Consider the following 26,834-nt stretch of genomic DNA (forward strand, 5'->3'; position numbering starts at 1 on the left):
GTTGACATCTCTGTTGATGAAGAATAATCGGTTGTCAATTTCCAAACTAGGATCTCAAAGAATTTGTTTTTGCATATTGATATATCATCTTTCATTTCAATGTATATCTGTTGTTTGTTAAGGTAATTTGTAGATTATAAATTTGAGCTTGAGCTATACCTTGCCCTCTAGTTAAACATTAAGCACTACCACATTTTATTGATATTTTATTCTTTGAATGTTTAGAAAACAATGACTATAGAGATTTGGCACAATTTTCATTTTTTTATAAGTAATTACTTTGAGAAATCTTTTTTTCTTATTTTAACTTAAATATTAATTGTTCCATCATGGCAAGAAGGTTTTGAATCCATAGCTTTCATTGTTAAACAATATTGAATAGCTCTGAGATACATAGATTATGTGGTCTGGATGAAATTGTCTTGCCAAGACCAAAAAGATTATTTAAAAAGTGAAAAACATAAGAAAATAAATCTTTTATTATTGTGAATTTGATTAGCCTGTAAGATTGGTAATAATGGATAAATCTAAGAAAAAGTGCTCATTTTTCCCTAATGGATGAAGAAATTGTCACAATGCTTATGACTTGCTAATTAGGTTAAACTGTTTGTTTTATTTAAACCTCTTGGGATGGTATAAGATATGGTACACTGTTGATTGATGGATTAAGATTATGGGAATCTTTGTAATCATTATGCTAAGCTAAATTGTTTTGCAGTAGTATTAGGCAAAAAAAAAATACGGTTCTTTAAGATTTTATCAAACTTGTTTTTAACAATGAATAAGTTACTGATTATAAAGATGGGAAATGAAAAGAAAAGCATTTATACAAGCTCAGCTATTTCAGTCATAATTTAGAGAGATGCGTTCCACAGTTTTTTTTTTCTTCAGCTTAACTCATTTTATTCATAAATACTCGATCCATATGGGTTAGGCCAACAAATAATTATTTTTGGTTCTCTTGCCCTCTGTCCTTGCTTTAGATAATGACTCAATTTCCATTTGTATCCCCATATACGAAATGTTATGGCATCCCTTATCTCTGTGTGTAATGTTCATGGGTTTATTTATTGGGAGGGAGTGGTTGTTTGTCACTGTATAAGGTGAATTGGCCAAAAGGTTTATTTTTTTATTGGGAGGGCGTGGTTGTTTGTCACTGTGTATAATGTGAATTGGCCAAAGGGTCTATTTATAGGGTGGGTGTGGTTGTATGTCACTGTGTATAATATGAATTGGCCAAAAGGTTTATTTATTGGGAGGGCGTGTATGTTAGTCACTGTGTATAAGGTGAATTGGCCAAAAAGTTTATTTCTTGTATGTCACTATGTACAAGGTGAATTGGTCAAAATGTTTATTTATGGGGAAAGTATAGTTGATAAGAAGGAAGATAAAATTCTAGAATGGACTCAAAACCATTTTTGTTTCATTGCATTGTCTGTCTATTTATAAAGTCCTTACTATTCTATAATTTATGGTCTATTTGTCCTAAATGATCAATATCAATGGAACCCAAATCAGCTGCAGGTAGTTTACATTGTCTTAATTGTTGTTGATAATGTCTTCACATTCTTCCATAGAGGGGGTTGTGACTTGAACTCTTCATGAAATAGGAACCAAAAAGGAGCCAGAAACCAGCATTTTCCTGTTGTTCAGATAATAACTTGAATTATTGACATATAATTGCAAATCAGACTTCAAAGTTATATTAAGCTTAAATGATGGGTCTATACTTGCCCAAACTGTTCAATGTTTAACAAATACTGTTGTATCAAGCTGCAGCTAGCAAAGCATATAATTTATGCTCTGTAGATGATCAATTCAACCAACTGTTGTAAGGACAGTTATGTTAGACATATTTTTAAGAGTTAATAACTTGTGCATGTTTAACTAGTAGCATATTGTACAATGTAGAATTGTTTTGTTTTGTAGTATGGATGGAGCTGACCTTTGTTTTGAGATTGTGAAGAGGGCGTCACTTGGTTTTGTTTATAGTGAAGCTGTTGCGAGGTATGTTTTGAGGGGCCTGTCAATTGATTTGGATTATTTGTAAGGGGGCATCACTTGATTTTGTTACTAACATGCTGGTAGATTCTTATTGTTAAAAGTTTCACAGAGATAAAGGACTTCACCTATAATAAAAAATTTATTAGAATTAACAATCTCAGCCTGAAAAATGACAGAATTCATATACATTACTGTTAACTTTTTTAAAGTAAAAATAGGGAGATTTGTGTCTCACATGGAAGACTTCCTCAAATAGGGAGATTGACCCAAAAGGAGGGAGTCTTCCTCCTGAAGAGGGAGGGTTAACAGGTATGCACATATTCACTGAAAGTTAACCACTGTACCGTAGGGCATAGAAACTGAGCAAATTTATTCCATCCCCCTACACTTTTGATATATTGTCAGAGACTTCATATACACATTTATTTAATTTGAATTTAAATCTGGTTAGACACCAATTTTAGTTTTAAAGTACAGTAATGAAGAAAGAACCATTCCATTTTTGCAAAATGCATTAACCCCATGAGAATTTTGCCCCTTTTAAATAACATCTGATGTAGGCAGGCCTGTAATTCGTTGGTATTTTACCACCATGCAGTGACAGAACCTTTTAGGTCTTTAGTTGACTGATGATGACCTTTTTATCTGTGTAGTTTTAAAGATTGGCATTGATTTAACATTTAAGATACAAAGACAAGAGTTAAGATCTTTCTTCATGAGCATATTGACTTGTCATTCAGTGAGCTATTCCACTATAAAAAAAACTTACTAAGTGATATCACACTGAGAAAAAACAATCATTTGTATGGGATTACTTGATTACCATTTGATTAATCGATAATCATTGATCATTTTGTGACATTGATTACTTTCTGAAGGATAAATCTTGTAAATCTGCTTTGTTTAGAGTACAGTTGAACTTTTAGAGTATATAAATGAAGAAATGTTGGAAATTTATTCGACTTTTCCCTGCTAACTGTATTACTTAAATTAGAACTTTTTAAACCTATGTTTGTGTAAAATATGTGATTATCAAATGAAAATCATGTAATTATCATGTTTAAATTCAGACATGTGATCATTTCATACTCAATTCCTAAGATAATCATATGTTTTACTTCATGTGGTTCTCATGTTAGGCACACTTGGCTGTGAAGAAAAGATTAGAATAATTACACATGTTAAGAATGCATGAAAACTGGTAAAAAGGACTTCAAAAGTCTGTTGTCTGTTTTGAACTGGTTTCTGATTTTGAACAGGGTTCAATTTAGTTAGGTTTCTTTGAACTTTCATCAAATGCTTAGATAGAAAATGACTAGATGTAAAAGGTGTAATAATGCCATTTAGGACACAACCCCTTCACCTGAACTCTGATTGAGATACAGCAATCTTGCCTCCAACATTGACAGAAAAAAAACATACCATTTTGAGTGATCAATATTATCAAGGAACCAATATTCCAGCAGAAATCAAAAGAATATAATCCAAGGATAAAAACCAGACATGGAAAACAGACACACACAAAAAAAAGAACACAAAATAACCAAAATAACATGTACAAAGTAACAAAAGTAAATGAGCAACTGGACTCCACTTAAAATTGGAAACATGGACCAAATGCAGTGGTTGGGTAAGCATCAGACACTGTAGGATGGGATTTACAAACAATATTAGAAATACAGTGATACCTGTCTAAATAGACACTTTTTTTAGTCCCTTATATCAATTTTGAACCTTGGTAAGCCACACCTTGCCTAAATCATACCAATTTTTAAGTTTCATTGTAGTGGTGTATAGTACCTGAACCGGTCCGTGCATCATAAATTGCAATCGGTCATTGATCACCGATCAGTTTCTGATCAGTCATCGATCCATCAAACCAATCTAAAAAACGGTGATCGCATCACGCGACCACAGAGCGTTCAATATATTTTACAGATTCCGTTGATGTATTTGTCAATTTTACACATGAAAAAGAAGTACCTTGTTTTTAACTATAATAATGTATGGTACAGGTAGTATCTTCAATCTGAGAGTATATAAGAATCACCATTACTCTACGGATACTTTTTAAGTGCAACTCAAATTCATGGGTTTTGATGAAACTTCATTAAATGTTAGTTAAAATTGAGGTATACATAATCTTACTATTTTAATTTCATTTCTGTACATAAAGTTGATGGCAGTAGCATAGATACCATGTTCTTTTTCAGCTTCTTCCTAAATGTAGTTATTGACCAATGCTAGCAAAGGGAGATAATCCAATTTTGAGGGTCTGCATGTGTTAAACATATTGCAGAATGGAGTATTAATTTGTGTGACCCCTTTTCAGATTAATCTATTTATCAAATTAGTTTTTTATTATTTGTTTCTTCTGTTATTTGTGTGGCTTTTTTAATCATCTGTCAGCCTAAGCCATAGAATTAATGAGAAACAATTATTGCTTAGTGTCAAAATGACAATTGCACTGATCAAACTAGGAATAAGGAAAAGATACATGTATTGAACCAAGATCTCGAACGACATAAAAAATGAAGCATTGTTATTGGCTTTAAGGAGGTTATATGAAATAAATATTGACTTTGTATACTGGCCCTGAGAAATCATGAGTTTTTTGGCATTGATAAAGCAAAATGCTAACATAAAAATCAAAGTTCAGTAATTGCTTTATATTTGTTTAGTTGTATAGGTTAATCGGGACGTCCTAGCTGGTATGTAGAGATACTGATAAGAATTTGTTTCTTTCCAAATCTGATTGGACTTTCATCTTTATGCTATAAAATGGTATTATGTTTTGTTTCAGTTCAGAAAATGATAACATCTTTTGTTACTATTGAACTATTTCTGTCTGAAGAAGAAGTCCTCAATTTCTGTTGTCTTGTGACTTTACTGTCTCCATGCCTGTTATTATTTATCCAAACTGAGGGTAAAGGGTCTAAAGATTTGTCTTTTTGTTTTTCTGTCTGTATATCTGTCTGTTACATATCACTGTCTTTACCCATGATGCATTTTTTTTAAATTTCAGTCATTACATGAGACAGATATTTGAAGCAGTACGATATTGCCATGCTAATAACATTGTACATCGAGATTTAAAACCACATTGTGTCTTACTGGCATCAAAAGAGAACTCTGCACCAGTGAAACTGGGAGGGTTCGGTGTTGCAATACAGTTACCAGAGTCTGGAGAGTTATCAGGAGGTACATTGTATATAAAATAGTCATTTTATGTCATTTTTAATGTCATTTACAGGACAACTTGTGAGGATTTTACATTTTCCATTGTTCATAGGTCTTTAGGTTAAACTATTTTATTTTAATCTTTTATGTATTTTTTCCATCAGAAAACTATGTCAATTAATATTTTACCATTCTGTCTAAAAAAATGTGTTAAAATAAGGAAAGTTTGCTCAGTATGTGCTAACTTCCCACCACAACAGGTGAAAATTGATAAACCCACTTGGAATGTAGTGTGAATCAGCATGTCTAGGTACAGTATAGTTCCGGTGTTTTTTTGGGTTTTTTTTGTTGTTGTTCATCTACTGCTTCGGCAAAATCAGAAGTAGTTATTACATTTATGTTTCAGACTTTTTGTCATTTTAATGTCCGAAGAATCTAACCAGAATGGGTATACTATTTTTTGCAACAATTGGAGATTTTGTGTAAAATCACCCTTTGTTGAATAGAGTGATCAAAACTTGTTTTGGGGTTGGTATTAATTTGGTGTTGGGGAGAGGGAGGGGGCTGCAATATTGCAAATTTCCTTCAATTGAAATAAATTCAAAGAAAACTAGGTATTTTTTAATAAGTCTATTATGAAAGAAAAACTGCCGTGACAGTTTTGTAACATATATCCCTATTTCATAAAAAAAGGCAAGTATAAATTTCAAAATTTACAACAATTCTTAGATTACTATCTAACCATCCATCTGTTAACCAGTGTGTTTAGGTGCCCGACATCTTTATTGGGTAAAAATATAAATACCTTAATGACTTTCTTTGTTGTAAAATATAAATACTTTAAAGAAATTCTTTGTTGTAAAAGCTGTTATGTGCAGGCTTCCTATAATAATGGAAAATTTATAGACCTGTGTGGCCTTCAAGTTAATTATTCATTAAATGTATTATATTAGAAATTACTCCTAAGTTTTCAAATTAACAATTAAATCATTCATGCATTTGACTTTTCTATTTGCTGGGTACACCCATGTTATAATAGTAGGAACAGTTATTTTCCCTGATGTTTATGAAATTTTATATTTTCTTTGCTTTTGACAGAGATAAATATTGGTTAAGTATTCCCTGTTGTTTCTGGAGAATGTACAATGCATTAAACTGTTAGAAATATCATAAATACGAAAAAGTCTATCATTGTTTGACCATCTACACAATCATGCTTGAAACTGCTTTTGAAGATCCATATTTTAAAGCCACAAATATTAGGTAGTTCTGCTTGGCTGATCTCAAGGTCAATTATTTATCCTTTCTCCCTTTTAATGTGTAGAGTGAGTAGCTGAGATGAACTAAAAATAATTTCAGAAAGTTTTTCATTGCATAAACATAGAACAGTAGGTTTTAGTTGTTCATATCAAATTTTGAAAAAAAAAGCTGATTTATGAATTAAAAATAATTTAAAAAAAAAGAACAACTTAATAACAAAAGTAACAAAAATCCAATGCAAAATTTCAGACAAATTTTGTCATATTTGTAACTAATTGCTTAGAATATTAACAATGGTTAGACCACTCTGTACTTTGGATTGTTACGATAGGGCCAGCTTGTTATACCCCCACAAATAAAGTTTGGGGGATATATAGGAATCACTCAGTCTGTCTGTCTGTTGTTCTTTTTGTCCTCATTTCTTGTCAGCGTATCTCCACCTAAACTGCTGATGAAACCAGCAGTTTGGGCATCATATGAAGATGTGCATGAAGGAATATAATAACTATCAGAGGGCTACAAAGAAAAACAATCCTAGTTCTTCCATGTTAAGACCTCACCAGTGCAATTCCTCCCAAACCACTCAAGCTATTTAGATAAAATTTTATAGGAAGGTTGGGCATTGTATACAGATGAGGCTGCAGGAAGATAGTGTTGGATGATTCCAAAGGGAGATAATCTAACTTAAGTATTTTCCATTTTAGTGTTTGAGGAATATAGTGTTGGATGATTCCAAAGGGAGATAATCTAACTTAAGGATTTTCCATTTTAAAACCTAGTAAGCGTTACTTCTCTTAAACTGCTCTAGGGATTTTGATGAAATTTTATAGAAAGTTTTGTCATCATGTAGATTTGCAATGAAGGAACATGGTTACTGTTGGTGGAACCCAAAAAGAGATAAGTTAGCTTAAAGGCTTTTCATTAAACTCCATCTGTTGAAGTGAGGTGTTCTCTCTGTGAGCTTGCTCACATGCAATATTTCTAGTTTGTTTTTATTCAGGAATGTGCAAGTATATGTCCAACATTAATATTTTTTAATGAAACATGTTCTGTAAGAGTTTAAATATAAATTCTCATCATCTTCAAAGAGCTGGATAGAAACATTAATGTCAAATGATGCAGTAAAATCTAAAGAACAAAATTTACCATGGTTTGGCCTAATTTGTATAACTTAAAGATTAGATAAACTCATTGTTAAAAAAAAAAAGATTACTTGTGTGTTGTCAATATTTTGTGTAAAGCCGTTTCTAGACTAAAACTTACAAACATTTGTACTGATGTAATTGATTTCTTCGTCGACTGACAAGGGATTAGACATACAACTAAAACTATCGAAATCTCATGGAAATAAATTTTCTCTAATAGGCAGTAATCGGTGATTGAATATTGTGGTTCAGACAATTGAATTACAATCTAAGGCTTCGTGATGTTCGATGAAGTCTTCTAATACTTATGATATAAACAGGATAAGAATTTAAGACAATTTTTCCTCAGGCTTAGGGCTCTAAATTTATCCGCGTGATTAGTTATGTGTCTGCATATCTTTGATTAGTCTAGAATATAGATTAATTTGAAGATTAATGGAAATCTATATTTGTCATCTGACTGATGATTTTGTTGGTTTGGCGACATTTATGGAAACGAAAAGGTGACACGCAGTTAAACGTTATTTAATAAATTTAAGCAAAACAATCTTCACATAACTACAATCATAGGTTCATTATAATGGCTTCATTGGTAAAACAGGAATTAAAAATAAGATACATACTCTTCACTTTACCAAACTACAATCATAGGTTCATTATGATGGCTTCATTGGTAAAACAGGAAATAAAAATAAGATACATACTCTTCACTTTACCAAACTACAATCATAGGTTCATTATGATGGCTTCATTGGTAAAACAGGAAATAAAAATAAGATACATACAAAACGTGATCTTTTACTGTGAAGTATGTCCCGTTAAATCAGTGGTTGGTATATTGTAATCACCTTGTCCATCTGTCATTTTGTTCATCCATCCCTCTGTCCATCTGTTAATTCAAATTTCTTCACAATTATCTTGGCTCCCATTGGATGGATTGATTTAAAATTTTGGTTTGTAGCTGCATATGGATATTGGATAGATTGTCATTTTCGTTTCTTTTGGGATATCAACTTTCGGTTTTGTGGAACTTTACCACTTTTCACTATATGGAGTTAAAGAGAAAATTACTGTTACAAAAATCCCTGCTACCAATGTATGGTTTGATAATTTAAAATTTTGTGTGTTAACTTGATATAGATGGGGCATATATTCTAAGTCATTTTTGGTGCGTGGGATATCATCTTCCTCTTTCTTGGCACTTTGCCACTTTGCACTATATGGAATGATAGAAAAATTATCGTCACAAAAATCTCATCTCTGAATGGATAGATTAGCTTCAAATTTGTTGTGACTTCATATTGATGGAGCGTACGTTGTAAATGATTTTTTTTGTTCTATGATATCATCTTCTTGTACAAATGGGGATATGCCTAGCACAACAACCTGTGAAACTTTATGTTGTGATTAAGCATAGTTGATGTGATATTTATACCCTTCCCAGACAAAGTTTAGGGGTATTATATGGATCATTCTGCCTATGAATCTGTCAGTTTGTCCACATAACTCCTATTAAAACCTAAAATTGAATTTAACCCTTGTCGTGCTGAGCATTTCTGAAAGAAAGTCTAGATTTCAATATTTTGCAAATTTATGCAAATTATATGCAAATTAGTTGCATGATAGTACTAATGCTGATTGTGATATCTAAATTAAAGATTGGTGATCACGGGGTGGGTGGATGGGATGAGGAGGTGGTGAGAGAGTGGGTCATCCAATACCGTAAAATGGGTCTCACTCGAAAAATTGTCATTTTTGCCCATTTTTTGCTACATGTGGGGTTCAACAGCAGCAAAACAGGAACTAAAGTTCATTCATCCTACATCCTGTACCCGTGAAGGCTACTGTAGCCAACTGTAGTTTGTTACTGTCACACGAGTGGGGTTCAGGAGTCCCCAGAATGGTCATTCCTATGAAAAAATGAGGATTTTTTTTCCAATTTTTGGCCTAAAACCCAGAAGTAGTCTATACAAGGGGTTGACATAGGTAGAGTCATTATTTTTTAACAAACTCTATATCAGATCCTCATTTCAAAGCACAATCACGCTGCTTGCAGATGGACACAAATTGTGCTTTCCTGAACTAAGATCAACTATGCCAGAACCAATAAAGTGGAACCAGGGCCAAATCCGAAGAGGTCAAGGCACAGCACGACAAGGGTTGATAAAATCTGTAGGAGTTAGATGTGCATGAATTAACATTTGCATATTGTCTGATGCCTTTTATGGGAGATAATCCAACCTATGGGATGTACATATTAAAACCTCACAAGTGCAACTCTCCTATACCTCTCCAAGGAATTTAAATTTTATAGGAAGGTCATGCATACTGTTCAATGCTTACAAGGGGAGATTGATTATCCAAATCTATATTCTCTTTATAAGCTTGCTCATAGTATTTCTAGTTAACTTGTTCATTGTTTATTTGACTGTTGCATGCTCCTGAAAACTTTTTTTTAAGTTCAATTATTCTTACTCAGTACTATGTTCACTTAATTTCACATTTGCATTTGTGTTAGTCACGTAATTGTATTATTATTTCTTGTAACTACATTTTTTTCAGGTTAGTTGTTATGTTCTTACACATCTGTAGACTGATGTATCTCCAAAACACAATTTACTATCCAAAGAGGCTTTTGTTCCAGTCTATCTGAAGAAAAAAATCATTCATATATTTAGGAATACATGTGGGTTAAAAAATCTCCACTTTGGTATGATTTGTGGATATTTAATTTTCAAATTTTTATTTGTTATGTTATACATATGCTATTGATGATTATTCAATCAGTTGGTAGAATTGGTGAGGAGTTCTAATGTAGCTTCTAATTGGGCAAAATTGTGAAAAAAAATTGTGGATATCAATTGCTAACAGTGTTTAAGTAAAGGTTGGCAGGTATTCTCTTTCATCTTTTGTAGCACCACTTATAAATTCATTTGGACTTCTGTTAAAATATTCAGAATGAACTTTGAATCGGGAAATACTTTTGTAAAATTCCTTTGAAATATGAATAAATTCTAAATTTTGAATTTTCTCTAATATTCTTAAATACCCTGATTTAACTTTCCCATTTAAAAGTTCAGTGTTAAAAGGTAAAGGATTATTGTAAGTTTCCTTCCCCAGTTTAAACTTCACTCTTGTGATTGTAAATTGTGTTTTGAAGATGATGGTATGATATTTTGTAACACCACTTTTTTGATGTTGTAAAATTGCATGTTAATGTTGTGTTTACAGAGGAACCTATTCTTTTTGGATTGGATCCTTGGGTTGACTTGAGAAATGATATCGTTGGTAAGACATCTAACGTTACTAATACTTTAACACCAATTTTAAACTCTTGCTTTGGTCAAATGTATTAACATTTATATACTTAGGTTTTTGGCTAACTAACTCATGTAAGATTTTTGAAGCATATATCATATAGTATATGATATGAAAGTGAACCTGTCTAAATCAAACCATATTGTTCAGTTAAGGCAGATATTTGGTTAACATAGGTTCAGAATGTATTAAAACTGATGGAACGTCAGCTTATGTCTGGTTTCCACAGGTTGCCATTTTTTTCAAGGGCTGGGTTTAGACAGGGTTTACTAGACTGCTTTGATAGGGTTTGCTTCAAACTTCCACTATTTATGCTATATATGGATAACTAACCTGACTTTCATTGTTAAGCTTTATATTGCTTAGGGCAAAAACAATGATATACTTGTTTCCTGCTACCCGACCTTCCCTAGTTCTACGTGCTTCCCTAAACAGTCTATAGTCATTTTGATTCAAGCACTGTTTGAGTCTAGATCCTTTAACTCAATGTAAAATGTTTTTGTTAAAAATAAAATAATTTCCCTACCCATCCATTTTTTTTTTATTTTTGCTGGTAGACAAGCTATGAAACAGCATCTGACATTTGAAATTCACTCTAGAAGCTGCAGCCAGTCCTCTCAGAAAATGCAAGAATCTTGCAAAATCTGGAATGAGTGAATGATGGAAGTAATCTGATTCTCATACAGTGTTTTTTTTTTTAAAGTGTCTGAGAATTTCCAAAGGCCTTTATGCAGCAGATAGTAAGAGACAAACGCTGATGCGTGGAGCTTGGCTGGTTACAAGATTATTATTTTTTATACCTTAGTTTGTAATCAACCTGTAAAACAAAACCTGGAGACTTTTCTATGTCCTTCAAATGAAGCTATGTGGGGCAGTCTGACTGTTCAATTCTCCATTAAAACATAGTGCACAAAGTTCCTTTATCAATGATTGGGTTCTCATAAATCTTCATGCAGTAGTAGGTCACTCTATGGAGATGTGCATAGTTTCTGTAATTTTGGTTTCAACAAAATTTGCAAATTATAGATGGTCATTCAACTTTTAGTGGATCGTACATGTATTGTATTAAATTTAGTTTTCTCCCACACATTGTGATCTATTTTCAGTTTAAATGTAACTGGAGAATACCAGCTTATAATTTCTGATTCATTTAACCTAGGTTCAACATTCAGCAGCAGTTTGTTCCTGAGATGTCTCATATGGAAAGCAAAAATATTGTTTTTGTCTACATTCATTTATTAAGCCGATATGGTTAAAATGTCAACTGTCTGCATTTAATTATACAGAACTTAGAAATACATACTTGTTATTTTTTGCATTTTATTTTAAGATTTGGGTAAATGGGATCATGGAGTAAGGTTAAAGACATAAGAGGGACCTGAACAAGTTCATCAAAATAAAACAAATATATTCTGTACATCTGGGTTACTTAATTAAATCTGAAGCATTTTTGATGTAGATTTTTTTCTGCTGTTTATATAGGGAAATAGTGTTAGAGAATTTCCTGCTATTTTTCCATAATGCATTTCAATGTAATTTGACTTATCAATGTCTTAAAAAGGCAAACCTTTCAAACACTTTGATTGTTATTTCTGGAGATTATGAGATATAAAATCTTGGTTAATGCAATAAAATATGGTTTTTTTTTTAATTCATGTGCCATACCTTATATACATTTTGCTTGATTCTTAGACAGAGAAGTACTTGAATAAGACATAAAAGATCCACCATATTTTGAACCATCATTTGCTTCACCTTGTGTCCTTATCATTTTCAACTTTCTGCTACTCATTAATTTGTGGGAATTCCTACTATTTCGCTCTCCACTTAACATTCTTGTGAAAAATGCAGAAGGAAACCTAAAAATTTCTGAATGTCAAGAAATCTTTCTCACGGGAGTTGTAAATGTCATATAGGAAAAGATGAATCCATGGAATTTAATTTGATTTGCAAGATAACTGATGGGGCTTTTGTTCTAACTAATTGAATCATTGAAATGAATACAAGTTTCTTGGGATCTTACAAAGTTTATAGAAATAGCTTAAAATACTGACCATAATCTTTGATAATTATATGTATGTCTTTGCAGAGATGTAGAATGGTACACTGCTATTTTGTTTTCCTGGTTGTCCTCTGTCTGTTCCCCACAACACATTGGATGTTAAACTTTATAAGGGATATTAATAATTTTTTTCATTGAAATGTTTTCGATTCTATTAGGGGAATTTCCTCTTCCGTTTCCAGGCTATTTAATTCTTTCAGAGTTATGGAATGTGTACAAAAGGGGGATGTGTACTGTGGGTACAAAAAATTATTTCCCTATATGTACAGGCTGCTTGAACTTAGTATGGAGATAGAGTTCACTGGTTTACATAGGGTGCTTAGCTTGTTAATTATAGAGAATTTTCTTAAAGTTTGGAAAAGAGATGACTTGGAACACAGAGGTCCATGGCAGCTGCAACTGGATAAAGCTCTGCTCAAATAAAGTCAATTGTATTTAAAATTATCCCCAGTCTCATTTAAAATTATCCCCAGTCCCATTTAGAATTATCCCCAGTCCCATTTAAAATTATCCCCAGTCTCATTTAAAATTATCCCCTGTCCCATTTTAAATTATCCCCAGTCTCATTTAAAATTATCCCCAGTCCCATTTAAAAGACAAAAGACAGTCTTAAATCATAATTACAGCCAAATGAAAATATAAAGAAAAAAGCTTCAAATACAAAGAAAACTTGTTGGTTTGTAAAATTTTGAATATTTTTTTTTTCTAAACTCTCTGCTTTTTCTGTCCATTGCATTTAGCAGTTTTACTATTTCTGACAGTGTAATCCCAACTGCTGAAACCCAGTCAAGTGTATTTCATCACCAAACTAACATAATGGCCCCATCTTTAACATGTAGTCTAGAGAATGGCTCTAAAGCTCAAAGAACAGTTATCATTTTCTGAGTCAATAGGTTGTTCAGTTTATTTTTGCTCTGAGTGACATCTGTTAAAAGGCTTCGACAAAATTGTTTCTTTATTTGATGAAAGTAGAAACCTAGCGTAAAATCATTGTGAAGTGTTTGCCGACTTTCTACAAGAATGAACAACTCCCATCAAGTTTTCAATATCCGGCATCCATCACGTTTTGGAGTATCCAATTTTCTCCCGATTACCCTATAAAAATGTGTAATATTGGTAACTACATTGAAGTCTTCATTACAGAAGCGATCAGAAATAAACTACATTTCTGACAATTTCCCATGGAAAATCGAGCATTTTATTACAAAACAATATTTTGTAAAAGCTGGCTAACACAAAATACAGTTATAATAATTAATTGATGCTATGAGTCCAAACAGCATGCTACCAATAGTTACTGTTGGTAATGGAGTACTCTATCATTATAGGTAATAACTGTATTATCCATTTAATATCTTTGTCAGTCTGAAAATTGAGCAAGTTTTTCTGTAAGATGTAGATACTTTTCAAAATGAAAGAGTTTTTAAAGTATCTTGGTTTAGGATTCTGTATACATATAGCTACTAATTCTTGCCATGTAAATAATGGGGAACTCTGTGGGAGGTTACTAATGGGGAATTCTGTGGGAGGTACTAATGGGAAACTCTGTGGGAGTTTACCAACGGGGAACTCTGTCGGAGGTACTAACTGGGAATTCTGTGGGAGCTACTAACAGGGAACTCTGTGGGAGGTACTAACGGGGGACTCTGTGAGAGGTACTAATGGGGAACTCTATGGGAGCTACTAACGGGGAACTCTGTGTGAGGTTACTAACGGGGAAGTCTGTGTGAGGTTACTAACGGGAAAGTCTGTGGGCGGTACTAACAATTTGTTTTGGCTTAAGTTAGTATTTCACTGAAGCTTTTTCTTTTTCGTTTAAATTTTACTTAAAATATTCCTATTTTTTTCTGTTTATTGACTGCATGTTTTAGTTAATGTATAATTATTGTGACATTCAATCTTAACCTGAGAGAGGCATCATAGATGAATCCAGCGAAGCCCCTTAGGTCAGACAAATTTACTTGATTAAATAGAAAATCACTGAGACATGGCAGAGAATCTCTGGATCCACCTCTGGGCATATCTGTCCCAAAGTAGTGATTATCTTGTGCATACTACATTGTTCATAGCCAGACAAGAGTGAGGGGTGCCTTTTTGTTTTTGGTTTATTGATACGAGAACAAAATGGTGGATGAGGCATCCTCAAAAGAAATGAAAGAGGTTTAGAGAACCAATTAATGAATTTGGATATGGATGCCAGTTAATTATTTTTTAAAAACATCTGAATGTCAGATGGATTGTGGTAAATGCAGTACTGGTATCTGTGTATTTATCTATCCACTTCTTATTTGTACTGCTGGATTTCATAGATCATCTCAAATTAATATTTTTCTCAAATCATATTTTAACCAATCAGATCACTTGAAACTGTAAATTTGACGAAATGCTCAATATGGTTTAAATTTTTTTTTTTTTTTTATTAAATCAAGGTTTTCTCAAAAAATACTTCAGGAGCTTTTTATAATTTCTTCAGCTTATCAAAGCTTTGATTTTCTTTGATTTTTACCTGTATTAGCAACAGTGGAAGCAAGTCGGACTGTTACCATATAAATAGGGGGTGGGTATAGAATGATATCTTTACACCACTGTTCATAATGTTGTTTTTTTTGTGTTTTTTTTGTGGTTCACTATAACCCTGAATTCTTCTTTCTATAAAATATGAACGTTTTCTTCTGAAAACATCACTTAACAAAATTAATCATACTATTAAATTATGTAACAAATCTTGAAAATTATTAAGTACAAGTAAGAATTACTCCCTGATTGGTTTATTCAGATCATTTTCAAATTACTGCATACCTCTAATAACATAATATCATTTTACGTTTACTATTTATGATAATCAAAGAGAATAATTGAACAAAACTCTTTATTTTCATGTGTATTTAATAGGATTGTATATGATTTTAATTCATTTATTTTGATTGGACTGGAGGTGGTCACATGACATGCATTATTCTGCAGTATATTTTCATTAATTGATGTTATGATATTGTCTCTCCTTACATGATATTATTGGCCCCTCATGGCTTCTGTTTTGTTCACAATAAGGTAACAAGAACGCTGAAAACAGACTTGTATTATTCATTTATTTTAGGACTAAAGAAGTTTGTGGAATCCATACTTCCTTTCTTTAAAGAAAAATCTGTTATTTTTTTAATCCTACTTGTCAAAATGAATGCTCTCTTGAACAAAATGTAAATATTGTACTAAATAATTAAAGATGTAGTATTATTTGATGAGCAAAAAAGCTAGAATACCAAAATTATAACACGAAAGGAACAAAACAAATGTACAAAACATACCTCCAAAATTATACACTGAAATACTAACAGCATGAACCCCACTAAAATCAGAGGATGAAATAAGGTTCTCTTAGAAGGGTAGGCAGATTCTGCTTCTTGCAAGACACTGGCCATGTTCAGTTAGGTTCAATTTTGGTGGGGTAGATATCTATGACAATTGACTGATCGTTATTTTAAAAATATTTTGTTTATGTGATTTACATTAAATATGGTAATTAACTTCTCCCTTTTCTTTTCTAGGTCGGATTGGTACCCCACAATACATGTCACCAGAAGTGGTGAACCGACTGCCGTATGGTAAACCAGTAGATATGTGGGGATGTGGTGTCATGATGTTTATACTGCTGGGTGGTTACCCACCATTTGTGGGAACCAACGACAATCTTTTTCACCAAATTTTACAGGGAAAATACCATGTGAGTAGATAATGTATAGGTGTAAATTCTTGTATGTGTTCTTCCTTTATCAACACAGTTATAATATATACACAGTGGTTACTTACAAATAATTGACCAAATCTACTGGGCAATGTATATATGGGACCAAATCAACAGGACAATGTATATATGGGACAAAATCTACTAGGCCATGTATAAATGAGACCAAATCAACAGGACAATGTATATATGGGACAAAATCTACTAGGCCATGTATAAATGAGACCAAATCAACAGGACAATGTATATATTGGACCATATAAACAGGACAGTGTATATATGGGACCAAATTTACTGGGCAATGTATATACGGGACCAAGTCTACTGGACAAAGCATATATGGGACCAAATTTACTGAGTGATGTATATATGAGACATAATATAATGGGCAGTGTATTTATGGAACCAAATCTACTGGGCAATGCATATATGGGCAATTTGTACACATTATCATTGTTCTGACTGTCTTATATGTTCACTCCAAGGGTTCAGATATGTCAAAAAGTTTGTAAATTTTGTTGACAAAGTAGCTGTGCAGAATGATGTCTTTTTTTAGTATCTCAACAGAATATCATATTTTCTGATTGGCTGGCTTTTTTAATTTCTTGCCTTGTTTTCAAACTTGCTTTTAATCTATGTGAATGAGTTGGAAAGAAAGCTTTCAAGGTCTCTTTCTTGATTAAGGTTTTTGGCTTGGTTACAATTCAAAAGAATGTGGAAAGGGAGGTAATTATATATTATTTATTATTACTGCTTACCAGTACTTGAATTTGCTGCAAATTTAACATTTTAAAATACAATAAAAGTTCTTCTGAGTGTGTTGGACATCTAAAATGCATGTAATATCTGCTGTAGGATGTAAAACCACAATCATCAATCAATTACAGATCTATTATATTCAATACAAACCTGTGGTGCCATGCTTGAATACAAGTACTGTCGCTATACATGTATTGACCAATGTATTATCAGTTATTCTTATCAGACAATAATCATAGAATGTTAATGGTGTTGATTCCAGTTCAGGAAGCAATATTTGTTTCCGTCATGTTCTCTATTACATAATGACATGGAACACCGTTGACAGAAATGATCTGGAATAATGTCTCGTTATATTCTTGTTGATTTCAGTTGAGAAAACACTGGATGACCATATCTAATCATGCCAAAGATTTGCTCAGTAAATTGTTAGACACAAATCCCAATGATAGAATTACAATTGAAGAGGCTCTTCAACATCCATGGATAAAGGTAAGATAGTATTGGGAAAATACATGTACCAGTATTGAGTTTTGTGCTTAGTTAATGAAGAGTAATGTATGAAGTTGACCATTGTCTAATTTTCACAGGAATTATATATACACTTCCATGGATATATTCGATTTCTACAAAGAGAGTATGAGATTTGGGTTTTAAGATAAAGATTAAGACCAATGGTCTTCTTGGGGTCATGTAATCACTTTTTGTCCATTGTGGAATAACTTGGCATAACATTTGCTTAAGATGTATAGCTTTGGTTGGTATCTTCTGAATGTTTGATTTCTCTGTGACTTTGTGATGTATAGCTTTGGTTGGTATCTTCTGAATGTTTATTTTCTCTGTGACTTTGTGTTGTATAGCTTTGGTTGGTATCTTCTGAATGTTTAATTTCTCTGTGACTTTGTGATGTATAGCTTTGGTTGGTATCTTCTGAATGTTTAATTTCTCTGTGACTTTGTGTTGTATAGCTTTGGTTGGTATCTTCTGAATGTTTAATTTCTCTGTGACTTTGTGATGTATAGCTTTGGTTGGTATCTTCTGAATGTTTAATTTCTCTGTGACTTTGTGATGTATAGCTTTGGTTGGTATCTTCTGAATGTTTGATTTCTCTGTGACTTTGTGATGTATAGCTTTGGTTGGTATCTTCTGAATGTTTGATTTCTCTGTGACTTTGTGATGTATAGCTTTGGTTGGTATCTTCTGAATGTTTAATTTCTCTGTGACTTTGTGATGTATAGCTTTGGTTGGTATCTTCTGAATGTTTAATTTCTCTGTGACTTTGTGATGTATAGCTTTGGTTGGTATCTTCTGAATGTTTGATTTCTCTGTGACTTTGTGATGTATAGCTTTGGTTGGTATCTTCTGAATGTTTAATTTCTCTGTGACTTTGTGATGTATAGCTTTGGTTGGTATCTTCTGAATGTTTAATTTCTCTGTGACTTTGTGATGTATAGCTTTGGTTAGTATCTTCTGAATTTTTATTTTCTCTGTGACTTTGTGATGTATAGCTTTGGTTGGTATCTTCTGAATGTTTATTTTCTCTGTGACTTTGTGTTGTATAGCTTTGGTTGGTATCTTCTGAATGTTTATTTTCTCTGTGACTTTGTGATGTATAGCTTTGGTTGGTATCTTCTGAATGTTTAATTTCTCTGTGACTTTGTGATGTATAGCTTTGGTTGGTATCTTCTGAATGTTTGATTTCTCTTTATGAATCACTGTTTTGATACTTTAGTGAATTGTCCTGCAATTGGAACTTCCTCATTTACTATCAGAAAACTCATCTTGGTTAAGCCTGAAGAGAACTACCTTTAATTATTTGTCTACTCGAAAGCCCCCCCCCCATTTTTGACAAGCAAATTAACAGTCTGATAGTACCTCCAAAACAAACCAGTTAACAGGAAGTTTTGCATACCTACCAACCATAGTTTTTATACAACTGCAAAAAATTTGCAGTCCAATAATGGTGTGGAGCTGTTGTCATTGTTGTCATTGCTGTCAACCACAGACAGTTGGTTTTCATGTGAAAACTTGAATATAAGTTGGTTGATCCTTATAAAATTTTATAACAAGGGTCCTAACCACAAAGAAAGGTAGGTATTGGTTGTGGGGATTATGGTCCAAACTGTTTTAGAATTAGGGGCAAAAAAGAGGCATTTCAAAGGCAACCAATTGCTTTTAAATTGTACTTCAAGTACCAAACCACCAAAGGAAGGTTTGGATTGATTTGGAGGTTTCAACTTCAACCATTTTGGAATAAGGCCAAAAAATAACTGCTTCATTTCTGGTCAATATTTTATTCTGTGTCAAATATCTCCTCGTAATCAAAATTCAAAGCTGTATCAAGTTGGAATGGTGTATCCGTAATTGCTCCAACTTGCCAAGCATTTTATTTTTTTAGAGCATGTACGTGGAAATACAGGCAATTTTTTCTTTGCTTATGAAAACCTCTAAAATTATTTCTTTTCATGCTTATAAATTCACGTAATATCTGGTTTCTCTTGTTAAACAAAAGTATTTGAAAAGAAGTCACACTTTAATGTGCTTTAAAACTACATTTAATCTATGACATCTTAGTTTAGGCCAAAGAAATTAAAGTCCTGTTTCCTGCTACCCGCAAGAAAAAAAGGGGGTAGGTAAGCAGGGAAATTATAAAAGGTGCTCGAGCCAAAATGGCCATAAAAACAAGGTTAAGTAGGATAGCAGGTAACAGACCTATATTTTGACCTTATATTGTGCCCTTTGTTTTAATAATTTTGGGTTCTTTTTTATGTTTAATTGTTTAATATGGAGTCAGTTTTACTTTTATAAGTTTTTTGTAGATGGTAGATGTAGGTAATAACAAGTTTTTGTCTATTCATTAATGATGTAATAAAACTTCAGTGCCAATTTCTTCTTTGTAACAGGATCGAGGAAAAATTCCAAAAAGTCATCTTCAAGAGACAGTAGAAGAATTAAAGAAATTTAATGCAAGAAGAAAATTAAAGGTATAGATAGTGCTCTGGTGTGACGAGCTTAAAAAAGCAATTTGTAATTTATACTTCATGTGTGGTAGTGCAGTTTATAACAGTCATCAGGGAAATGTTCAGACATGCATTTCAAGAACGTACTTTCTGTCACTGCTGGCAGGCATATAAAATACTAGATTTGTACTTCCATCAAAAAGATAAAGTATGGCTGACCTAGTAGCCACTTCCAAATTGAATATGTAATGCTCAGCTCAAAATATCTCTGAAACAAGCAAAGAACCAACTAAAAATCTGGGAGTTTCTCACCATGGTGATCTAAAGAGGTTTGGTATGGGTGCAAAAGATTTCAAAATTCAATATACTCATACTTTTATGATTGAAAAAATTCCCATAGTAATTTTCCATAATGTTCTATGTTGAAATCCATTGCATTTTATCATATGGGTAGGAAAAAATTGGAATTTGAATTACAGTCAAACCTCAGTAGCTTGAACTCCAAAGGACCATTGAAATTTGTTTGAGTTGTCGGGAGTTTGAGAAGTTGAAAATCGTAGATATCCGATTTTTTTTTGTTGCTGATCTGAGTACAACTTCATAGTTAGAAATTGCTTACTTCCTATGAAGTTTTGTTAGGTCTTGGATATTTTTCATTTTTCATAGGGCTTCAGTTTTTCTTACCATTGATTACCCAAGCTGACAAAATGGTTGACGAGTACGACTTAGTGAGGATTATTCTCTAAGATTTGTTACCGAACGGACCGACTAGTCAGTTCTAGCTATCTGAGTTCAAGTGACTGAAGTTCGACTGGATGTATGTTCTATGTTGAAATCCATCACATTTTATCATTTGGGTAGGAAAAGTAGGAATTTGAATTGTTGAAATCCATCACATTCTATCATTTGGGTAGGAAAAAAAAGGAATTTGAATTTATCTCCCTTTATCCATTTACATAACTATTTCTTCCTCCTGTAAATTAAAAGTGTATAAAACTCTATGCGAAGTTTTTAAGAGATTATGACTTAAATCATAAATAAAATACCACATGGTGACTGCAGTAAAAATTAATTAATTTTGCAGAAAATCTGTTTGAAAGGCTTAAACTGCTACTTATTAATATAAACTGATAGAGAAAAATACAGTAAAATCTGTAAAAAGCATGTACTGGATTAAATGAAGAATTGTTTCTCATCCAGCGTGAGTCATTGTATTCTTTTTTAATATTAGTTTTAGTATTAGCTTCTAGGCTTTTTTTCAACATAGTCTTCAAAACTATTCCTTACTAATAAAATAGATAGCCAGTTTTAAAGGACTTAACTGATACATGTTTTACTGTTAAGAAATATGGGTTCATTTGTTTAAACAGGTTTTGATACTTTAAAAGTTGGAAAAGTGACTAACAGTAAAAATAACAATTTTTTTTAAGGATGTATACGATAAACAATCTAGAGTAAGTTGATAAATGTATTTAAGATGCTTTCTTCCATTACGTTAATTGTCGACTTTAAATTTCTTTTATATTTTTGCTATGCATTTCATAAACCAGTATTTGTTGTTTGATACTGGAGTTACTTCCCTTTTCTCATCTCTGACCAAATTCAAAATATTTTGTCTGTTTTTAATGTTTCTTTTCCTGTTAAAAAATAGTCACAATCTGGTAGGCCTCCCCCCCAAAAAAAACCAAAAAAAACAATTATAATGGACTTATTAAACCAGGTAGTCCATAATTTTGATGTTCTAACCTAAACCATAATGATAATCTGAACCTCACTTCCACTTATAATTGTAAACCTGTAAACCTTCTTCAATGTTTAATGTTTAATTAGGGCCTTACCTTAGGCGGGTCACCCTATAGTGATCAATCTGTCCGTCTGTAACAAATTTGTGTCCGCTCTATATCTAGAGAAACATTATGATTTCAAAGTTTATACTTGACACGTATATTGTGCCATAATGTATGTACAACTTCCTAGGTCAAAGGTCAAGGTCAGAAACTTTGGTTTCAGTTGACAACCCCATGTCCTGTGGTAAAGATCGTGTCTGCTCTATATCTTGAGAACCATTATGATTTCAAAGTATATACTTGACACATATATTAACCAACACCAGAGGGTGTGCCATAATGTATGTACAACTTCCTAGGTCAAAGGTCAAGGTCAGAAACTTTGGTTGCAGTTGACAACCCCATGTCCTGTGGTAAAAATCGTGTCCGCTCTATATATTGAGAACCGTTACAGTTTCAAAGTTTATACTTGACATGTATATTAACCAACACCAGAGGGTGTGTCATAATAACTTCAAATAATGCTTCATATCAACTTATTTACCACATGTTATTGACAGCGGGGCCCACAGAGATGGCTCCCATCTCAATGATATCTAGTTTATGTTAATCATGTAATCATTATATGTATTTGTATTTTACCAGGGTGCTATAATGGCAGCTGTGTCCAGTTCAAAGTGGAACACATTTTACAATGATCCTCCTGATATGGCCGAAGATGACATTACCTCAGCTGGTAGGTACTTCAAACCATGTAATATCTTATTTTCAATGTCAAAGGTCAATGTCAAGGTGGTCCTCCTGGTATGGATTAAGACTACATTACCTCAGCAGTAGGTACTTAAAAACCATGTAGTTCTTATGGTCAATGTTGAAGTGATCCTCCTAATATGGATATTTTTGGTTGCTCTCATATATCAACTTCTTGTACGTACAAGTGGGGGTATGCATAGCACAACATTCATGTATAATATAATCATACCCCCACTCATTATTCAGTCATGTATGAATACAAATATGAGTCAACTTGTTGCTGAAAGTAGCTCTTCCAAAAGTGACAAATATGTTATCAATGAGGAAGTCAGGCATGCTAATGAAGTGATATAAAGACTCCATTTAATGTCTAGTATTCTGTGGTCCTTGACATTTTTGAATTCTGGATGAATCTTTTCATAACACTTGTCACACATGAGCAGCTGACAGTCCAGGCACTTCCATTGCAGTTTTGGGTCCACTTCACACAAATTACAGGATATAATGTCCTGAGCTCTTACAACTGATTTTGACAATTCCATATCTTAAGTAAACATCGTACACAATGGTATCTTACTTCCTGGTTTCCTTTTGTATTTTAAATGTAATATACCAGTATAAACCTTTGTTAAAAAGAAGTAAAATCAATATGCACTTGGTACCAGGTGAATACCTAGATTGACAGATTCAAAATTTTTAAAAACTTGCAATAGTCTTTTATTAGCTCACCTGGCCAAAGGCCATGTGAGCTATTGCCATCACTTGGGGTCTGTTGTCGTCGTCAACAATTTTTCAAAACTCTTCTCCTCTGACACCACTTGACCAATTGAAACCAAACTTGGTATGAATCCTGACCAGGTAAAAGTGATCAGCATGATGATATCTATCTGTGGTCAAATTTTTATTTTAATCTGTTCAGCCATGATGGAGTTATTGCCCTTTTTGATGTTTTTTTGCTATTTTCCTCTGACACTACTGGACCAATCGGAACCAAACTTTTTATGAATGTTCCTTTGGGTGTCATGCATAGAACTGATGTGGGGATTTTTTTATCCGTCGAAAAGCATGGCTGCTGTTACTAAAAATAGAAAATAGGGGTCAGACAATAGTTTTTCGCATATATATCGAAAACGGTTAGGTTTAGCCTATTTTGAAAGGGGCAAAAGCATTCAGCATGATGAGATCTATCTGCGGTCAAATTGTCATTTTAATCTATTAAGCCATTTTGGAGTTATTGCCCTTTTTCAAAGTTTTTTGCTATTTTTAATGTTATTTCTTTCAAAAATCTTCTCCTCTGACACTTTTTTACCAATTGAAACAAAACTCCATATAAGTATTCCTAGGGGTATCCTGCATAGAATTGAAGTGGAGTTTTTTTATCTGTCGAAAAACATGGCCACTGTTACTAAAAGTAGAACTTAGGGGTCAGACAGTAGTTTTTCGCATATATCTCCAAAACAGTTAGATGTAGCCAATTCTTTCAGTAGCTGAAATGATCCTTATTTTTAGGATTACAAAAGTTTTCAGGCATAAAATTAGTCAGACCCCTTCTTTTAAGAGTTATTGGCCTTGACAGGGGAAAATGACAGTTTTTAGCCAATGTCTTGAAAACTATGATAGATTTAGACGTTCATTTACTGAAATGATCCTTGTGATAAGTCCTATCAAAGTGTTCGTGAGTCAAAATTGTTGGACAACTTCTTGTTTAATTTATTGCCCTCGAAAGGCAAAATTCAATCAGGTGAGCGTTTCAGGCTCCTGCGAGCCTCTTGTTGACATCTATTTGCTATTTGTAATGTGAATACTTTAAATATAAAATTCTCCTCAGGAACTACAGGACAATATTCGATGAAAGTTGATATTATTGTTCCTCAGCTTACACACACAAAAAAAGGAATGTTGTTTATCGAGCCAGGTGAGCGATTCAGGCTCTTTAGAGTGTCTTGTTTACTTTTGGTGCAATTTTAAACTTGGCGGGTGTTTCTAGAAAAGCAGAGGACGCTTACCCTACCAGTGCACCTGGTCCATGCTCCCAGTTTTAAGTGGAGTCTGAGTTCCTCATTTGCTTTTGTTACTTTGTATGTATGATTTTAATTACTTTTTGTTCTTTGTTGTGTATGTCTGTTTTCCATGTCTGGTCTTTGTCCCTGGATTACATTCTTTTGATTACTGCTTGTAACCTTGGTTCCCTTGATTACTCTTTGAAAAATTATGCTTAGCAAATTTACTCTATCATTTACTGAAATTATGAGGTACTAAGTGATTCATGCAAGTACCCTGAAGCAGAACTTATTCCAACTTTCCCAATTTAAAAATATTAACAAATATTTTCCTAATAAACAAAAGGATGAGGTAGTTTTGAAAAAGGCCAACAATATCACTGTATATTCAAAAGTGTAGTGTGTCCATAATGAACTGAAAATACCTGTGTTTAAGAGTGACAAAATTTAATTTTGTTTCCATACTTGCCTCAAGTGAACAGAGTTCAACTGGATGTGGTTGTATCATGCTGCACTTGGCAAAGTTTTTTTTCAATCTGATTTCAGATATCCCTTGTGGTTTTCAAGTTATTAGGGTCAAGGGGAAATTAAATTTATTATTTTTGTTCAGATTTCAAATTTTTTTAATTGAACTTAAAATGTTGTGCTCTAATGTGGCCAAACCAGTTGTTGTGTCCATAATGAACTGTAAGTCCCTCTACTTAAGTGTTTCAAAATCTAATAGCTGTCCACACTTGCCTCAAGTGAACACAGTTGACATGCTGCACTGTGTGAATCTCTTTATTCCATCTTTTAAGGTATTGTTGACATGTGATGATATTTTAGTAATATTTAATGACATTTGTTTTATATAAATGAGTCTTGTGAACATTTAATGAGTCCAGTTTTTTTTTTTTTTGTGTAAGGAGCTGTCTCTCAGGTGCTAGATTCTTTAGAAGAGATCCAGTGTTTGACAGATTGTTCAGAACAAGAAAAAGACCTCATAGAAAAAGTTTTCCAAGATACCAAACTACATGCCTTATTAAATGTGAGTATATTTTAGCGTTTTTGTCTTTATATTTTTTGTAGACAATTTTAAATTCAGGTATGAAATGTGGTGTTTAATTCTTGTCATTTTGGTTGAATTTCACATGTGAAAATTGGCTTATAGTATTGTAAATGTTGGGTAGGCCGGGGAATTATTTTTGTTACACTTTTCTCAGCAACTACTAATCAATGCCTCTTGTTATTGGTATCCAGCATGAAGTATGGGTCCCATATTGTGAGATCTGATTTCAGGCCTGTCTGACATCTACTTCCTGTTAAACGAAATTCAGCCATTTCTGTGTTTGTCCCATTTTCTGTCATTAACCTTTGGTTTGTTCTGAACTTGTCAAAACCTTCCAACATCTTATCAATTAAGATTAGAGAACTGAGGAAGAGCATCATTCGTATGTATGTGCTTGATCATGTATTTACTGATGCAATATTTATATTTTTATTTTTGCCAGTATAATTATACCTTGGGCTATTGCAATCACCTTGTGCATCCCTCCATTATACCTATTTGTAAAATATTTCTCAGCTTTTATTTGAAGGAAGATAATTGGTGTATTTACTTTGTGTGATGCCATGTACCATATCTCCACTTTTACAAGTGCCTTGATTGTATACTTCTTGTTTACTGAATTTAACTGACATAATTGAGTGTGGGTATCACATGAAGTAGCATGTTACATTTCATTAATTTTGAGACCACTATCTTGAAGTCTCTTATATAAATAGTTAGGTAGTATATAATACAGATTACTTGCCCAACAAATGTAAATATTATAAGTTTCTACATATATTGTACGTTACATATACAATTTGTATCATTTTTCCT

The 26,834-nt window shown here is 32.9% G+C and overlaps 1 protein-coding gene across 15 annotated transcripts in view; it reads left to right on the forward strand.

Annotated features, from left to right (window-relative positions):
- Window positions 1-26,834, forward strand: part of LOC148626695 (peripheral plasma membrane protein CASK-like) — a 175,723-nt gene that overhangs the window by 55,530 nt on the left and 93,359 nt on the right. For 8 of the 15 annotated variants that reach the window (XM_088570886.1, XM_088570892.1, XM_088570888.1 and 5 more), the window contains exons 5-12: window positions 1,930-2,007; window positions 5,030-5,205; window positions 10,821-10,877; window positions 16,515-16,690; window positions 17,843-17,962; window positions 20,374-20,454; window positions 22,863-22,953; window positions 25,876-25,997. In XM_088570886.1, the coding sequence (XP_088427012.1) occupies window positions 1,930-2,007; window positions 5,030-5,205; window positions 10,821-10,877; window positions 16,515-16,690; window positions 17,843-17,962; window positions 20,374-20,454; window positions 22,863-22,953; window positions 25,876-25,997 (901 nt within the window). The remainder of the gene's footprint in view (window positions 1-1,929; window positions 2,008-5,029; window positions 5,206-10,820; window positions 10,878-16,514; window positions 16,691-17,842; window positions 17,963-20,373; window positions 20,455-22,862; window positions 22,954-25,875; window positions 25,998-26,834) is intronic. The other 7 variants (XM_088570890.1, XM_088570899.1, XM_088570898.1 and 4 more) reach the window with 3 other exon arrangements.

The sequence above is a fragment of the Perna viridis genome, chromosome 2 (genome assembly GCF_037379345.1).
Source record: "Perna viridis isolate PV_CMFRI_1.1 ecotype Kerala chromosome 2, ASM3737934v1, whole genome shotgun sequence".
Classification (NCBI taxonomy): Eukaryota; Metazoa; Mollusca; class Bivalvia; order Mytilida; family Mytilidae; genus Perna; species Perna viridis.